The 18,644-nt window shown below is 54.2% G+C and overlaps 2 protein-coding genes across 2 annotated transcripts; both read right to left on the reverse strand.

The window, feature by feature from the left end:
• Positions 1–315: 315 nt before the first annotated feature.
• Positions 316–6,843, reverse strand: LOC130076899 (uncharacterized). Its single transcript, XM_056242195.1, has 10 exons — positions 6,663–6,843; positions 6,413–6,594; positions 6,249–6,346; positions 6,087–6,172; positions 5,665–5,845; positions 4,939–5,044; positions 4,778–4,866; positions 1,400–1,485; positions 1,230–1,325; positions 316–497 (listed from the first exon to the last, which is right to left on the reverse strand). Exons 1-10 carry the CDS (start codon positions 6,715–6,717, stop codon positions 343–345), a joined length of 1,134 nt encoding a protein of 377 aa, XP_056098170.1. The 5' UTR covers positions 6,718–6,843; the 3' UTR covers positions 316–342.
• An 868-nt stretch (positions 6,844–7,711) lies between these two features.
• On the reverse strand, positions 7,712–18,256 carry mtfp1 (mitochondrial fission process 1). The gene is made up of 4 exons (XM_056242203.1): positions 18,045–18,256; positions 16,550–16,677; positions 15,768–16,000; positions 7,712–8,236 (listed from the first exon to the last, which is right to left on the reverse strand). Exons 1-4 carry the CDS (start codon positions 18,103–18,105, stop codon positions 8,170–8,172), a joined length of 489 nt encoding a protein of 162 aa, XP_056098178.1. The 5' UTR covers positions 18,106–18,256; the 3' UTR covers positions 7,712–8,169.
• Positions 18,257–18,644: the final 388 nt, after the last annotated feature.

An 18,644-nucleotide genomic window follows, 5' to 3' on the forward strand; every position in this document is an offset into this window, starting at 1 on the left:
TTAAAAGTTTAGAAAAATATTGCGTATTGTGAACAGGGAGTAAAATGTTGAGAACCACTATTTTAGGAGTACAAGATCTCTTAAGTCCTACAATGTTTGGTTCACAAAACATTATATTTGAATTGTAAACGTCCTGCTTTTAAAGCTTTTGCAACATTGCTCGTAAACTAGATCCATTTTACCATTTGATTGGCCTCCGCATCATTCCGGGCTTCTGTAGGCCTAGGCCTCCCTGCTGCAGGAGTGGAGCGGACAGAAGCTGATAAACGACAGCACTAAAGCGCCGCCTGGTGGACAAACACGACAAGACCAGGAGAAAAGCCACAGACTCTTTATTGAGCATCAGTATTTGGTGAGTAGATCTCTGCTCGGCCTGTAGCCCAGACGTCCTCCTCTCCAGAAGCACAGGTAATAACTGATGACCAAAACACCCATGACGGTCACCAGCGCCAGCGCGACCACAAACACCAGCAGCCAGACACGAGACGCGCTCATACCTGTGCATCATCAGCATCATCATCATCATCAGCATCATCATCAGCAGCAGCATCATCAGCAGCAGCATCACAAACTCAAGGTCATGACTAGGGCTGGGTTAAGAATGTCTGAATAGAGATCCGAAATTAAATAGAGATCCGAAAAAGAGATCCAAAATGGAGATCCGAAATTGAATAGAGATCCGGAATTGGAATAGAGATCCGGAATTGGAATAGAGACCCGGAATTGGAATAGAGACCCGAAATGGAATAGAGATCTGGAAATGGAATAGAGATCTGGAAATGGAATAGAGATCCGGAATTTAATAGAGATCCGGAATTGGAATAGAGATCCGGAATTAAATAGAGATCCAAAATGGAGATCCGAAATTGAATAGAGATCCGGAATTGGAATAGAGATCCGGAATTTAATAGAGATCCGGAATTGGAATAGAGATCCGGAATTAAATAGAGATCCGAAATAGAGATCCAAAATGGAGATCCGAAATTGAATAGAGATCCGGAAATGAATAGAGATCCGGAATTGGAATAGAGATCCGGAATTAAATAGAGATCCGGAATTGGAATAGAGATCCGGAATTGAAGAGAACCCGAAATGGAATAGAGACCCGAAATGGAATAGAGACCCGAAATGGAATAGAGGAATTGCCGGAATTGGAATGGCAAACTTGTGAATCATGATATGCGAGTAAATGCCCAGGCCTAACATGGACATCGCTGAGCATCACTGACCGTGTGCAGAGCTCGCCCGTGAGTCCGGTGACCCGCTGCTCTCAGGCTCATTCTCCACGATCACAAGCGGCCCCAGAACTTTATGTACCGACACGCCTGTGGAGAAAGTGAGGTTGTTAATGCTCAGGTCCGGGTCCAGAAGAGAGGCTGGTGCCGGCAGGACCGCGTACCGTCGATCATGAGGCCAGTCCTCGGGCAGGTGGAGTCGCAGCAGGCACAGGCGTAGCTCTGGGACGGCTCATCCAGGAGCGTCCATCTAAAACACAACGCCATCGGCACATTTACAGCCTCCTCTGGTCTACAGGAGATCCAGACATTCAACAGCTCCACATGATTAGTTTTAAAGCGATAGTTCACCCAAAAATGAAAATTAGCCCATGATATACTCACCCTCAAGTCGTCCTAGATGTGTATGACTTTCTTCTTTCAGACGAATACAATCTGAGTTATTAAAAAATTGTCCTGGTTCTTCCAAGCTTTATAATGGCAGTGAATGGCGGTTTCTGTTTTGAAGTCCATAAAAGTGCATCTATCCATCATAAAAGTGCATCTGTCCATCATAAAAGTGCATCTATCCATCATAAAAGTGCATCTGTCCATCATAAAAGTGCCTGTGTCCATCATAAAAGTGCCTGTGTCCATCATAAAAGTGCATCTATCCATGCATCTGTCCATCATAAAAGTGCATCTATCCATCATAAAAGTGCATCTATCCATCATAAAAGTGCCTGTGTCCATCATAAAAGTGCCTGTGTCCATCATAAAAGTGCCTGTGTCCATCATAAAAGTGCCTGTGTCCATCATAAAAGTGCCTGTGTCCATCATAAAAGTGCATCTGTCCATCATAAAAGTGCATCTGTCCATCATAAAAGTGCATCTGTCCATCATAAAAGTGCATCTGTCCATCATAAAAGTGCATCTGTCCATCATAAAAGTGCATCTATCCATCATAAAAGTGCATCTATCCATCATAAAAGTGCATCTATCCATCATAAAAGTGCATCTATCCATCATAAAAGTGCATCTGTCCATCATAAAAGTGCATCTGTCCATCATAAAAGTGCATCTATCCATCATAAAAGTGCATCTGTCCATCATAAAAGTGCCTGTGTCCATCATAAAAGTGCATCTGTCCATCATAAAAGTGCATCTATCCATCATAAAAGTGCATCTATCCATCATAAAAGTGCATCTATCCATCATAAAAGTGCATCTGTCCATCATAAAAGTGCATCTGTTCATCATAAAAGTGCTTCTGTCCATCATAAAAGTGCTTCTGTCCATCATAAAAGTGCATCTGTCCATCATAAAAGTGCATCTGTCCATCATAAAAGTGCATCTATCCATCATAAAAGTGCATCTGTCCATCATAAAAGTGCATCTATCCATCATAAAAGTGCATCTGTCCATCAGTAAAGTGCATCTGTCCATCATAAAAGTGCATCTGTCCATCATAAAAGTGCATCTGTCCATCATAAAAGTGCATCTGTCCATCATAAAAGTGCCTCTGTCCATCATAAAAGTGCCTCTGTCCATCATAAAAGTGCATCTATCCATCATAAAAGTGCATCTATCCATCATAAAAGTGCATCTATCCATCATACAAGTGCATCTTTCCATCATACAAGTGCATCTATCCATCATACAAGTGCATCTATCCATCATAAAAGTGCATCTGTCCATCATAAAAGTGCATCTGTCCATCATAAAAGTGCATCTTTCCATCATACAAGTGCATCTATCCATCATACAAGTGCATCTATCCATCATAAAAGTGCATCTATCCATCATAAAAGTGCATCTATCCATCATAAAAGTGCATCTGTCCATCATAAAAGTGCATCTATCCATCATAAAAGTGCATCTATCCATCATAAAAGTGCATCTGTCCATCATAAAAGTGCATCTGTTCATCATAAAAGTGCTTCTGTCCATCATAAAAGTGCATCTATCCATCATAAAAGTGCATCTGTCCATCATAAAAGTGCATCTATCCATCATAAAAGTGCATCTGTCCATCATAAAAGTGCATCTATCCATCATAAAAGTGCATCTGTCCATCAGTAAAGTGCATCTGTCCATCATAAAAGTGCCTGTGTCCATCGTAAAAGTGCCTGTGTCCATCATAAAAGTGCCTGTGTCCATCATAAAAGTGCATCTGTCCATCATAAAAGTGCCTCTATCCATCATAAAAGTTCATCTATCCATCATAAAAGTGCATCTATCCATCATAAAAGTGCATCTATCCATCATACAAGTGCATCTTTCCATCATACAAGTGCATCTGTCCATCATAAAAGTGCATCTGTCCATCATAAAAGTGCATCTGTCCATCATAAAAGTGCATCTGTCCATCATAAAAGTGCATCTATCCATCATAAAAGTGCATCTATCCATCATAAAAGAGCATCTATCCATCATAGAAGTGCATCTATCCATCATAAAAGTGCATCTGTCCATCATAAAAGTGCATCTATCCATCATAAAAGTGCATCTGTCCATCATAAAAGTGCATCTGTCCATCATAAAAGTGCTTCTGTCCATCATAAAAGTGCTTCTGTCCATCATAAAAGTGCATCTGTCCATCATAAAAGTGCATCTGTCCATCATAAAAGTGCATCTATCCATCATAAAAGTGCATCTGTCCATCATAAAAGTGCATCTGTCCATCATAAGTGCATTCGTCCATCATAAAAGTGCATCTGTCCATCATAAAAGTGCATCTATCCACCATAAAAGTGCATCTGTCCATCATAAAAGTGCATCTATCCATCATAAAAGTGCATCTGTCTATCATAAAAGTGCATCTATCCATCATAAAAGTGCATCTGTCCATCATAAAAGTGCATCTGTCCATCATAAAAGTGCATCTGTCCATCATAAAAGTGCATCTGTCCATCATAAAAGTGCATCTATCCATCATAAAAGTGCATCTGTCCATCATAAAAGTGCATCTGTCCATCATAAAAGTGCATCTGTCCATCATAAAAGTGCATCTATCCATCATAAAAGTGCATCTTTCCATCATACAAGTGCATCTGTCCATCATAAAAGTGCATCTGTCCATCATAAAAGTGCATCTGTCCATCATAAAAGTGCATCTGTCCATCATAAGTGCATCTGTCCATCATAAAAGTGCATCTGTCCATCATAAAAGTGCATCTGTTCATCATAAAAGTGCATCTATCCATCATAAAAGTGCATCTGTCCATCATAAAAGTGCATCTGTTCATCATAAAAGTGCATCTGTCCATCATAAAAGTGCATCTGTCCATCATAAAAGTGCATCTGTTCATCATAAAAGTGCATCTGTCCATCATAAAAGTGCATGCCACTTTTATGGACTTCAAAACAGAAACGGCCATTCACTGCCATTATAAAGCTTGGAAGAACCAGGATTTTTATTTTATTTTAAATATAACTCTGATTGTATTTGTCTGAAAGAAGAAAGTCATATACACCTAGGATGACTTGAGCGTGAGTAAATCATGGGCCAATTTTCATTTTTGGTTGAACTATCGCTTTAAGCCGAAGTGTGTGTGAAGGACCTGCGCTTCTCCGGCACGTAGTGACAGGCCTTCCGGTCCACGTTCAAGCTCCGGACGACACAAGCTTCCAGATCACAGTGCAGGAAAATCTGCCCACAGAAACAGAGACACTGAGAACGACATCAAGCAAGACGAGCTCAGGCTGCAGCCGCCGCGCTCACCTTCTGTCCCAGAGCAAACCGGAAGGCTTCGAGATACAGACGCATTTCATCCGAGTGCCGGCGCGGCAGAAAGCTGGAGTTTCCCGATTTACTCTCCATCAGACACCTGTGAGAGCCATTAAACAAGCAGAGCACAACCATTTCCATCGCTGCACATCGTGTTAAATCCATGCCCGTTAAATGGACTTTTTCCCTGCTATTTCTTTAAAGTCCATGAAATCAAAATGGAAATTGGAATATTGCAGTGTTTATTCTAAATGATTTATGGGTGCACGTCATTAGTTTGAATGATCTTGAATCAGAATTCCTCTTGCATTATCTCCCCAGCAAGCAATTGTGCGTTTAAAAGACGTCTAATAGCCGTCCAAACACAGCCTGAGGTCTAGGCTAGTGAAACCAGGCAAAGTTTGGGCTGTCAGTGAACATTTAACAGATGTCTAAACCAGCCCAAGAATACACTAGTCATCAGTTAGATACAGAAATGAAATGAGTGAAGAAATGAAACCAAACTCCTTGTAATCAGTGTTTACTTCGCTTACATGATGGAATATCAGACATCTCACAAGTTATTTTGGCTAAGAAGTGTGTTACTCAGACTATATCGGGTCTATAGTTAACCGAGACAGTGATATGACTGCGATTGCTCGTCTCTGATGACGAGGGCGGAGCAACCTGTCACTCACATGAGATCAGCCAATGGCAAACAACCATCCAGTGGCCTCTTACCCAGCGTTGGCGATGATGGGATGCACCTGTGTGGCGCGGCGTATGTCGGCGTCTGTGGCGAACTCACAGCTCTTCATGTAGATCCTCAGCGATCTGTGGCTCCTCGGCTCCACCGTGGCTCTGATGGGAATACTGGAACCCAGTCCGAACCTCAGAGACGGGGCAGGACCACTGAAATCAGCTGCAGAATCACCCAGAGTCTGATCAGAGTCATGCAGAATCATCATCAGAATCATCACCAGATCTTCCTCATCATCATGCCAGTCTCGTGTGTGTGCTTACCCATCTCCATCTGACAGCTGATTTTTAATCTTAAAGCGCTATATTCAGCTTACATGTATGGTTGTTAATGTAAGAACCACATGAAAACGCATTTGTAGCCCATTTTACTTTTTATACAGTGACATTTGAGTTTGACTGACGGTTCATGATCTCCATGTTGAAGGTCTCCTGTTCTCGGTTCTCGTCCGGTTCCTCGGCGCTGAACTCGCTCTCCTCGCCTACAGGCCTGAGCGAAACAAGCCAAAGACTTACACCAAAGCTCACATTCACCCCACACTCACCACTGGCTCCGGATCACCTACGAGTCATAGTCGCACTTCACCAACTGGGTAATAATGGGGAGTTCAGGGCGTCGCGCATAGATCAGCATGTTGGAGTACGTGACTCGGCCCTCCATCACCTTCAACACAGCAGAAGAGAATCAGGCGGGAGACTGATCTGTGTTTGCTCTGGATCAGCGCCGTACCTGCTGGATGAAGCCACAGTCACGGACCAGCACACGGAAGAGCAGCGTGTCCTCGGACATCAGCGAGCTCGGCGGACAGGTTCCCAGGAGAGCCTTGGACTGATCCAGCGTCTGGGAGAATCCCAGTCCGGGCCTCCAGTGCACCGTGACCCAACCATCACTGCCACAGTCTACAGACAAATCTGAACACACACCACTCCAGTTAACAGATACGCCAGCAACATGAAGGAGGAATGAGATGAGAACGCACCCCTCTGTGCCATTGCAGAGCCCACCAACACCAACAACAGCAATCCTGAAATCATCTTCAGCCAAACAGAAACACCAGCACCTCTCGTCCTTTATTGGAACTGACGCTAATCAAGTCAACCGCTGTCAGCTGAGCGCTAACTAATCGAATCAACCGCTGTCAGCTGAGCGCTAACTAATCAAGTCATCCGCTGTCAGCTGAGCGCTAACTAATCGAATCAACCGCTGTCAGCTGAGTGCTAACTAATCAAGTCATCCGCTGTCAGCTGAGCGCTAACTAATCAAGTCATCCGCTGTCTGCTGAGCTTTAGCTAATCGAGTCACTCACGATCAGATGAGCGTTAGCAAATCGAGTCAACTGCTGTCAGCTGAGCGCTAACTTAGGCCTTGTCCACACGGACACGGGTATTTTTATAACCGGAGTTTTTCCTACAGCGTTTAAAAAAAAATCCCGTCCACACATGCTCGGTCTCCGGCTACACGAAAACACGCTATCAAGCGCGGTCAAGAGCATGCGGCGATATAAACCTTAACCGTAAAGCTACGTTGGCCAATCAGAAGCGCAAATCTGACGTCAAACACAGCGGATAACGGCGCACACTCTGACGTCGCAAGGCAAAAACCCCGGTTTCACACGACAACACTGTAACCGGCGTTTCTGAAAATCCTCACCCTGGCAGGGGTTTTCAAAAATGTTCGGTTTCAGTGCGTTTCCATGTGGACGAACGGCCGAACCGCGTAAAAAAAGTCACTGTTATAAAAATACCCGTGTCCGTGTGGACAGGGCCTAATAGTGTCACTCACAGTCAGCTGAGCGCTAACTAATCAAGTCACTCACCTATAGATTCATAAGTCTGTCTTGTGTTGAGATATGAAAACACATCAATAGAACAATGTGATGTTTTACCACGAGATTCACTTTAAACACAGTAAACTTCCTCGGACCCTTAAACACCAACATCCGGGTGAAAAACTCAAATCCGCTGAACACTGAGTCTTGTGAAGAAACACTGTGAATTGGGCAGGACTCAGACTGAGAAATAAACAGACTTGTACTTGAAAATATGTGTTTATTATGTAATGCCATATTTTGTGTTCCTGCAGAACCATCAGAACTGAACTTGCATAGTGTTTCATGGCTTGATGAGAAACGGCACCTCATGACAGATCATCAGCTATTATAAAGTAAAATACATGTATTTTATATTACAGAAATCAGAAACTCTGCTTCACTAGTTTATCATTTGTACAGTTTGGAAACATACAGTACTAGATTCTTCCACCGTTCACCACAAACATAATGACTTTAAAAAGCTGTAATTCAATCAATGCAATAAAACAAAAAATTACTGTAAAGTAAGACACATGCAAATTAAGGTCTTTGAGAGTTTGAATTTGAAGGTCACAGTTTATAGTTATCATGATACACTTTTCTGCTGTTGATCACAGACCAGCACCAGTCTTGGGGGTCGGGGGTCAGAGTTCAGAGGTCAGCACCGTGACGAGGCTCATTCAGGTTTTTCTCCTTCACCGTAGAGTTTCCGCAGGCTGGAGTCCAACAGGAAATCAACAGACCTGATGACCAACAGACTGACATCAAAACACTGAATGAAGACACACAACGATTCACTCACCCACCGACTCACTCGCTCACCGACTCACTCGCCCACCGACTCGCTCACCGACTCACCCACCGACTCGCTCGCTCACCGACTCACTCGCTCACCGACTCACTCGCTCACCGACTCATTCGCTCACCGACTCACTCGCCCACCGACTCATTCGCCCACCGACTCGCTCACCGACTCACTCGCCCACCCACTCACTCGCCCACCGACTCACTCGCCCACCGACTCACTCGCCCACCGACTCACTCGCCCACCGACTCACTCGCTCACCGACTCACTCGCTCACCGACTCGCCCACCGACTCACTCGCCCACCGACTCGCCCACCGACTCACTCGCCCACCGACTCACTCGCTCACCGACTCACTCGCTCACCGACTCACTCGCTCACCGACTCACTCGCTCACCGACTCACTCGCTCACCGACTCACTCGCTCACCGACTCACCCACCGACTCACTCGCTCACCGACTCACTCGCCCACCGACTCGCCCACCGACTCACTCGCTCACCGACTCACTCGCTCACCGACTCACTCGCTCACCGACTCACTCGCTCACCGACTCATTCGCTCACCGACTCACTCGCCCACCGACTCATTCGCCCACCGACTCGCTCACCGACTCACTCGCCCACCCACTCACTCGCCCACCGACTCACTCGCCCACCGACTCACTCGCCCACCGACTCACTCGCCCACCGACTCACCCGTTCAACGACCGACTCACCCGCTCAACGACCGACTCACCCGCTCAATGACCGACTCACCCGCTCAACGACCGACTCACCCGCTCAACGACCGACTCACCCGCTCACCGACTCACTCGCTCACCGACTCATTCGCTCACCGACTCACTCGCCCACCGACTCATTCGCCCACCGACTCGCTCACCGACTCACTCGCCCACCCACTCACTCGCCCACCGACTCACTCGCCCACCGACTCACTCGCCCACCGACTCACTCGCCCACCGACTCACTCGCCCACCGACTCACCCGTTCAACGACCGACTCACCCGCTCAACGACCGACTCACCCGCTCAATGACCGACTCACCCGCTCAACGACCGACTCACCCGCTCACCGACTCACTCGCCCACCGAGTCACTCGCCCATCGACCGACTCACCCGCCCACCGACCGACTCACCCGCCCACCGACCGACTCACCCGCCCACCGACCGACTCACCCGCCCACCGACCGACTCACCCACCTGCTCACCGACTCACCCGCCCAACGACCGACTCACCCGCTCACCGACTCACCCGCTCAACGACTCACTCGCCCACCGAGTCACTCGCCCACCGACTCACCCGCTCACCGACTCACTCGCCCACCGACTCACCCGCTCAACGACCGACTCACTCGCCCACCGAGTCACTCGCCCACCGACTCGCCCACCGACTCACTCGCCCACCGACTCACTCGCCCACCGACTCGCTCACCGACTCACTCGCCCACCGACTCGCCCACCGACTCGCTCACCGACTCGCCCACCGACTCGCTCACCGACTCACTCGCCCACCGACTCACTCGCCCACCGAGTCACTCGCCCACCGACTCACCCGCTCAACGACCGACTCACCCGCTCACCGACTCGCTCGCCCACCGAGTCACCCGCCCACCGACTCACCCGCCAACCGACCGACTCACCCGCCCACCGACCCACCGACCGACTCACCCGCCCACCGACCGACTCACCCGCCCACCGACCGACTCACCCGCCCACCGACCGACTCACCCGCCCACCGACCGACTCACCCGCCCACCGACCGACTCACCCGCCCACCGACCGACTCACCCGCCCACCGACCGACTCACCCGCCCACCGACCGACTCAGCCGCCCACCGACCGACTCAGCCGCCCACCGACCGACTCAGCCGCCCACCGACTCAGCCGCTCACCGACCGACTCAGCCGCCCACCGACCGACTCAGCCGCCCACCGACTCAGCCGCTCACCGACCGACTCAGCCGCCCACCGACCGACTCACCCGCCCACCGACTCACCCGCTCAACGACTCACTCGCCCACCGAGTCACTCGCCCACCGACTCACCCGCTCACCGACTCACTCGCCCACCGACTCACCCGCTCAACGACCGACTCACTCGCTCACCGACTCACTCGCCCACCGACTCACTCGCCCACCGACTCACTCGCCCACCGACTCACTCGCTCACCGACTCACTCGCTCACCGACTCACTCGCTCACCGACTCACTCGCCCACCGACTCACTCGCCCACCGACTCACTCGCTCACCGACTCACTCGCTCACCGACTCACTCGCTCACCGACTCACCCACCGACTCACTCGCTCACCGACTCACCCACCGACTCACTCGCTCACCGACTCACTCGCCCACCGGCTCGCCCACCGACTCACTCGCTCACCGACTCACTCGCTCACCGACTCATTCGCTCACCGACTCACTCGCCCACCGACTCACTCGCCCACCCGCCCACCGACTCACTCGCCCACCGACTCACCCGTTCAACGACCGACTCACCCGCTCTACGACCGACTCACCCGCTCAATGACCGACTCACCCGCTCAACGACCGACTCACCCGCTCACCGACTCACTCGCCCACCGAGTCACTCGCCCACCGACTCACCCGCCCATCGACCGACTCACCCGCCCACCGACCGACTCACCCGCCCACCGACCGACTCACCCGCCCACCGACCGACTCACCCACCTGCTCACCGACTCACCCGCCCAACGACCGACTCACCCGCTCACCGACTCACCCGCTCAACGACTCACTCGCCCACCGAGTCACTCGCCCACCGACTCACCCGCTCACCGACTCACTCGCCCACCGACTCACCCGCTCAACGACCGACTCACTCGCCCACCGAGTCACTCGCCCACCGACTCGCCCACCGACTCACTCGCCCACCGACTCACTCGCCCACCGACTCGCTCACCGACTCACTCGCCCACCGACTCGCCCACCGACTCGCTCACCGACTCGCCCACCGACTCGCTCACCGACTCACTCGCCCACCGACTCACTCGCCCACCGAGTCACTCGCCCACCGACTCACCCGCTCAACGACCGACTCGCCCGCTCACCGACTCGCTCGCCCACCGAGTCACCCGCCCACCGACTCACCCGCCAACCGACCGACTCACTCGCCCACCGACCCACCGACCGACTCACCCGCCCACCGACCGACTCACCCGCCCACCGACCGACTCACCCGCCCACCGACCGACTCACCCGCCCACCGACCGACTCACCCGCCCACCGACCGACTCACCCGCCCACCGACCGACTCACCCGCCCACCGACCGACTCACCCGCTCACCGACTCAGCCGCCCACCGACCGACTCAGCCGCCCACCGACCGACTCAGCCGCCCACCGACCGACTCAGCCGCCCACCGACCGACTCAGCCGCCCACCGACCGACTCAGCCGCCCACCGACCGACTCACCCGCCCACCGACTCAGCCGCTCACCGACCGACTCAGCCGCCCACCGACCGACTCAACTCACCCGCCCGCCCACCGACTCAGCCGCCCGCCGACCGACTCAGCCGCCCGCCGACCGACTCAGCCGCCCGCCGACCGACTCAGCCGCCCGCCGACCGACTCAGCCGCCCACCGACCGACTCACCCGCCCACCGACTCAGCCGCTCACCGACCGACTCAGCCGCCCACCGACCGACTCACCCGCCCACCGACTCACCCGCCCACCGACTCACCCGCTCACCGACTCACTCGCCCACCGAGTCACTCGCCCACCGACTCACCCGCTCAACGACCGACTCACCCGCTCACCGACTCGCTCGCCCACCCACCGACTCGCTCGCCCACCGAGTCACCCGCCCACCGACTCACCCGCCAACCGACCGACTCACTCGCCCACCGACCCACCGACCGACTCACCCGCCCACCGACCGACTCACCCGCCCACCGACCGACTCACCCGCCCACCGACCGACTCACCCGCCCACCGACCGACTCACCCGCCCACCGACCGACTCACCCGCTCACCGACTCACCCGCCAACCGACCGACTCAGCCGCTCACCGACCGACTCAGCCGCCCACCGACCGACTCAGCCGCCCACCGACTCAGCCGCTCACCGACCGACTCAGCCGCCCACCGACCGACTCACCCGCCCACCGACTCACCCGCTCAACGACTCACTCGCCCACCGAGTCACTCGCCCACCGACTCACCCGCTCACCGACTCACTCGCCCACCGACTCACCCGCTCAACGACCGACTCACTCGCTCACCGACTCACTCGCCCACCGACTCACTCGCCCACCGACTCACTCGCCCACCGACTCACTCGCCCACCGACTCACTCGCTCACCGACTCACTCGCTCACCGACTCACTCGCTCACCGACTCACTCGCCCACCGACTCACTCGCCCACCGACTCACTCGCTCACCGACTCACTCGCTCACCGACTCACTCGCTCACCGACTCACCCACCGACTCACTCGCTCACCGACTCACCCACCGACTCACTCGCTCACCGACTCACTCGCCCACCGGCTCGCCCACCGACTCACTCGCTCACCGACTCACTCGCTCACCGACTCATTCGCTCACCGACTCACTCGCCCACCGACTCACTCGCCCACCCGCCCACCGACTCACTCGCCCACCGACTCACCCGTTCAACGACCGACTCACCCGCTCTACGACCGACTCACCCGCTCAATGACCGACTCACCCGCTCAACGACCGACTCACCCGCTCACCGACTCACTCGCCCACCGAGTCACTCGCCCACCGACTCACCCGCCCATCGACCGACTCACCCGCCCACCGACCGACTCACCCGCCCACCGACCGACTCACCCGCCCACCGACCGACTCACCCACCTGCTCACCGACTCACCCGCCCAACGACCGACTCACCCGCTCACCGACTCACCCGCTCAACGACTCACTCGCCCACCGAGTCACTCGCCCACCGACTCACCCGCTCACCGACTCACTCGCCCACCGACTCACCCGCTCAACGACCGACTCACTCGCCCACCGAGTCACTCGCCCACCGACTCGCCCACCGACTCACTCGCCCACCGACTCACTCGCCCACCGACTCGCTCACCGACTCACTCGCCCACCGACTCGCCCACCGACTCGCTCACCGACTCGCCCACCGACTCGCTCACCGACTCACTCGCCCACCGACTCACTCGCCCACCGAGTCACTCGCCCACCGACTCACCCGCTCAACGACCGACTCGCCCGCTCACCGACTCGCTCGCCCACCGAGTCACCCGCCCACCGACTCACCCGCCAACCGACCGACTCACTCGCCCACCGACCCACCGACCGACTCACCCGCCCACCGACCGACTCACCCGCCCACCGACCGACTCACCCGCCCACCGACCGACTCACCCGCCCACCGACCGACTCACCCGCCCACCGACCGACTCACCCGCCCACCGACCGACTCACCCGCTCACCGACTCAGCCGCCCACCGACCGACTCAGCCGCCCACCGACCGACTCAGCCGCCCACCGACCGACTCAGCCGCCCACCGACCGACTCAGCCGCCCACCGACCGACTCAGCCGCCCACCGACTCAGCCGCTCACCGACCGACTCAGCCGCCCACCGACCGACTCAACTCACCCGCCCGCCCACCGACTCAGCCGCCCGCCGACCGACTCAGCCGCCCGCCGACCGACTCAGCCGCCCGCCGACCGACTCAGCCGCCCGCCGACCGACTCAGCCGCCCACCGACCGACTCACCCGCCCACCGACTCAGCCGCTCACCGACCGACTCAGCCGCCCACCGACCGACTCACCCGCCCACCGACTCACCCGCCCACCGACTCACCCGCTCACCGACTCACTCGCCCACCGAGTCACTCGCCCACCGACTCACCCGCTCAACGACCGACTCACCCGCTCACCGACTCGCTCGCCCACCCACCGACTCGCTCGCCCACCGACTCACCCGCCAACCGACCGACTCACCCGCCAACCGACCGACTCACTCGCCCACCGACCCACCGACCGACTCACCCGCCCACCGACCGACTCACCCGCCCACCGACCGACTCACCCGCCCACCGACCGACTCACCCGCCCACCGACCGACTCACCCGCCCACCGACCGACTCACCCGCCCACCGACCGACTCACCCGCTCACCGACTCACCCGCCAACCGACCGACTCACCCGCCCGCCGACCGACTCACCCGCCCGCCGACCGACTCACCCGCCCGCCGACCGACTCAGCCGCCCGCCGACCGACTCAGCCGCCCGCCGACCGACTCAGCCGCCCGCCGACCGACTCAGCCGCCCGCCGACCGACTCAGCCGCCCGCCGACCGACTCAGCCGCCCGCCGACCGACTCAGCCGCCCGCCGACCGACTCAGCCGCCCGCCGACCGACTCAGCCGCCCGCCCACCGACTCAGCCGCCCGCCCACCGACTCAGCCGCCCGCCGACCGACTCAGCCGCCCGCCGACCGACTCAGCCGCCCGCCGACCGACTCACCCGCCCGCCGACCGACTCAGCCGCCCGCCGACCGACTCAGCCGCCCGCCGACCGACTCAGCCGCCCGCCGACCGACTCAGCCGCCCGCCGACCGACTCAGCCGCCCGCCGACCGACTCAGCCGCCCGCCGACCGACTCAGCCGCCCGCCGACCGACTCAGCCGCCCGCCGACCGACTCAGCCGCCCGCCGACCGACTCAGCCGCCCGCCGACCGACTCAGCCGCCCGCCGACCGACTCAGCCGCCCGCCGACCGACTCAGCCGCCCGCCGACCGACTCAGCCGCCCACCGACCGACTCAGCCGCCCACCGACCGACTCACCCGCCCACCGACCGACTCACCCGCCCACCGACCGACTCAGCCGCCCACCGACCGACTCAGCCGCCCACCGACCGACTCAGCCGCCCACCGACCGACTCAGCCGCCCACCGACCGACTCAGCCGCCCACCGACCGACTCAGCCGCCCACCGACCGACTCAGCCGCCCACCGACCGACTCAGCCGCCCACCGACCGACTCAGCCGCCCGCCCACCGACTCAGCCGCCCGCCCACCGACTCAGCCGCCCGCCGACCGACTCAGCCGCCCGCCGACCGACTCAGCCGCCCGCCGACCGACTCACCCGCCCGCCGACCGACTCACCCGCCCGCCGACCGACTCAGCCGCCCGCCGACCGACTCAGCCGCCCACCGACCGACTCAGCCGCCCGCCGACCGACTCACCCGCCCACCGACCGACTCACCCGCCCACCGACCGACTCAGCCGCCCACCGACCGACTCAGCCGCCCACCGACCGACTCAGCCGCCCGCCGACCGACTCACCCGCCCACCGACCGACTCACCCGCTCACCGACCGACTCAGCCGCTCACCGACCGACTCAACCGCTCGCCCACCGACTCAGCCGCCCTCCGACCGACTCAGCCGCTCACCGACCGACTCAGCCGCTCACCGACCGACTCGCCCGCCCACCGACACACACACACACACACACCTGTCGATGGGCTTGATGATGAAGGGGATGGTGGAGAGGCCGATGGCAGTGGTGGTCCACTTGCGCACAGGCAGTGGCCAGCGTGTGGTTTTCCCCAGCAGGAAGAGAGACGCGGCACACACACGGTTGATGGTGAACCCAGGGATCGCCACTGAAGCCAGAGCCTGCCATAGGAAGGTGTCGACCACAGCCACGCCCACACGAGCCGCCTTCCCAGCATCCTCGGCGTGAGCCTGCACACACGCCCAGGCACACGTGTTTAACAGCACTTTCACAAACACACACTTGTTCAAGGCAAAATCATGGCGGTAATGTTCAGAATATCAGAGAATGTGGGACATTTGCTGCATTTCTTCCCCATCACATGTTTTAATAATCATCCTAAATTAGGTATCAATCAAAAGCTTAAAATTCATCCCGTGAAAACTGTTAAAATTTTACACATTGCGTTACCATGGAAATGGTACTTTTAAAACCTTTCAGCAGGCTCCTCCCCCTAGTGGGCGGGGTCATATGACAAAATTTGCTGCACCATTTAATAATCAAATTTTAATAATTAGATCTTGACAAAACACGAATTTTGGAAAAATCTCTGAGACTGAAAGATCCATATTTGGCGCTGTTGTGTGATTGAAGTGATATGAAATGTATTAATAAGTGAGATCACTGTGTGTCACCCGGTGGCAGTTTTTGGTTCAACGCCTAAAAAAAAAAAAAAAAGAGTCTCACATGAACCAACATTTTTGTGATTTGATTGGGCTTTGATTGGGCTTTACACTCACCGCCGCTGCTTTCTTGCCTTTATCCAGCGCGTCGGCGGACACGTATGCAGTGGCCACGGCGTAACTGACCCACACGGCGCTGACGGGCACCAGCGCGCGGAACGCCTCGCCAACCTCGTTAGCATAGCCTGCAGACAAACCATAGACTGTGCAAAACACTGGGCGTAGTGTGTGTGACGTCACCCGTAGTGTTTCTGAAGAGCGTTTCTGAAGCCCAAAGTGGGCGGAGCCGGCCGTCGCCATCTTGGCCGCGCGTCACTCCCGGATAAACGAACATGTGCAGCGAGGCGGATTAGCTGAGGTGACGTGACGCTAACGCTAGCAGACAAACGGCTAGGGGATATCAGCTGCAATCCACCTGTCACTCAAGTGGCCGCGCCCTTAATTATGCAGAACTTAATATAATTTAAACGGATGAGTTATAAAAATATCCCCGCCTCACAGTCGTCATGAAGGGCAACATTAGCGATATAGACCAAAACCACTTTTTGCACCAGACTGTAAACATGTTTATTTCTGCTGTAAAGTTGGGCATTTTAACATGCGGGTCTATGGGACTGAGTCTCTTCTGCAGCCGGCCTCTAGTGGCCAGTGGAGGAACTGCAGGCTAACTCTCTCAGTGCTGGTTATAGAGAGAGAGAGAGAGAGAGAGAGAGAGAGAGAGAGAGAGAGAGAGAGAGAGAGAGAGAGAGAGAGAGAGAGAGAGAGAGAGAGAGAGAGAGAGAGAGATTCAGCTGCTCCAGAGAATCCAACACACACACACACTGTGAAGAAACTTCAACATTTACAGCTTCATCGTGATGCTTCTTGAGAACAGAATTTCTTTCCGTTTCATTTCCAATGGTAACATTTTTTTAAGTGTGACAATATTGAATCATGTGCTGTGCAGCTTAAAAGCATAAAATGCAATTAGCCGTACAAAGGTATAAATACAAAGGTCATTTTATCGCAGAACAGTTTAAAATGACCAACATACAATGTTATTACACACATAAATAATTTAAGATGTGATGGAAATGACGCTTATAATAATAACAACAACATTCATTATATTGATAATAATTATTTTCCCTAATAAAAAATGAGTGAAATTACAGAATTGTTCTGCTGTTAGTGGAGAAATAAACTAGTGACTGAGTCAAAGAGACTTGACTTTCTGAATGTTAACAGGACCAAAAGGAACATGAATATGACTTTGGTAAATCATAATTATTTTATCATATGACAAAAACTTTTTGATCTCATAATTTTAAGATTTTAATCCCATAATTATGACTTTGTAAGTCATGTTATGTGGCAGAAATGGGCTGCTTTGGAGTTCAAAAACATTAATAAATCAAACACACCAATGCTTGTATTATTATGATAATCAATAAGCTTCAATAATGCAGGAGTGTGTTCAGATCGTGTGAACTACCCAAACACACAGACTAGCCTAACCTGACTAACCCGCACACAGGAACTGGTTCTGGAGGTCAGACTGTCTTTCACTCACCGAGAAATCTGACCCACGTGTCTCGGTAAATATCCACTTGTTTCTCGGGCGAGTGCTCCATACTGACCCGTGTGTGTGTGTGTGTGTGTGTGTGTGTGTGTGATATCTGAGGCAGAGCTCGGTCAGATCAGAGATGTTGAGATCTGATGTTGTTCACACACACTCAGACGCGCCATACTGGACCTGTTCTCAGGCACCGTCTGCAAACCACACACACTCTCACACACACTTTACATTATTCATTCATCTTCATTCATGCTTCCTTTGTGAGTTGCAGTCAAAGTCAGAGTTCATTTACTATTTACATTTATCACATGAGAGTTTGAATCCGGAAATTATCACTATAATCACTTGACGATAATCTGTCCGTTTCACTGATTGGACAGAGTCAATTGTATTTTAAAGTGTGAAAGTTAGTTTGATTATGTAGCAAACATTCACTGTCCTTAACATTACCTCGTTAAGATAATGCGTGTTATTCGTATTTAAACATAACATTATAATGGTTAAAATAAATGTTTGGTGTTGTTTTCCGTTTCCTCGTGACTTTTTTAAGTGTAATTTTACGACAGTCCTTTAACCATTTCTACGTAATATACT

This window comes from Rhinichthys klamathensis, unplaced genomic scaffold, assembly GCF_029890125.1.
Source record: "Rhinichthys klamathensis goyatoka isolate OS25496 unplaced genomic scaffold, OSU_Roscu_1.1 h1tg000708l_1, whole genome shotgun sequence".
Lineage (NCBI taxonomy): Eukaryota > Metazoa > Chordata > Actinopteri > Cypriniformes > Leuciscidae > Rhinichthys > Rhinichthys klamathensis.

Excerpts from the sequence above, each read along its gene's own strand:
- mtfp1 (XM_056242203.1), bottom strand. The coding sequence starts at position 18,105 with ATGGAGCACTCGCCCGAGAAACAAGTGGATATTTACCGAGACACGTGG. Across the intron at positions 16,678-18,044 it reads CACGTGGGTCAGATTTCTCG|GCTATGCTAACGAGGTTGGC; the intron begins GTGAGTGAAAGA and ends GTTTGTCTGCAG. Across the intron at positions 8,237-15,767 it reads ATCATCAAGCCCATCGACAG|GTCTGTTGATTTCCTGTTGG; the intron begins GTGTGTGTGTGT and ends GTTGGTCATCAG.
- LOC130076899 (XM_056242195.1), bottom strand. The coding sequence starts at position 6,717 with ATGATTTCAGGATTGCTGTTGTTGGTGTTGGTGGGCTCTGCAATGGCA. Across the intron at positions 6,595-6,662 it reads CTCTGCAATGGCACAGAGGG|ATTTGTCTGTAGACTGTGGC; the intron begins GTGCGTTCTCAT and ends GTGTGTGTTCAG. Across the intron at positions 4,867-4,938 it reads GGTTTGCTCTGGGACAGAAG|ATTTTCCTGCACTGTGATCT; the intron begins GTGAGCGCGGCG and ends TTCTGTGGGCAG.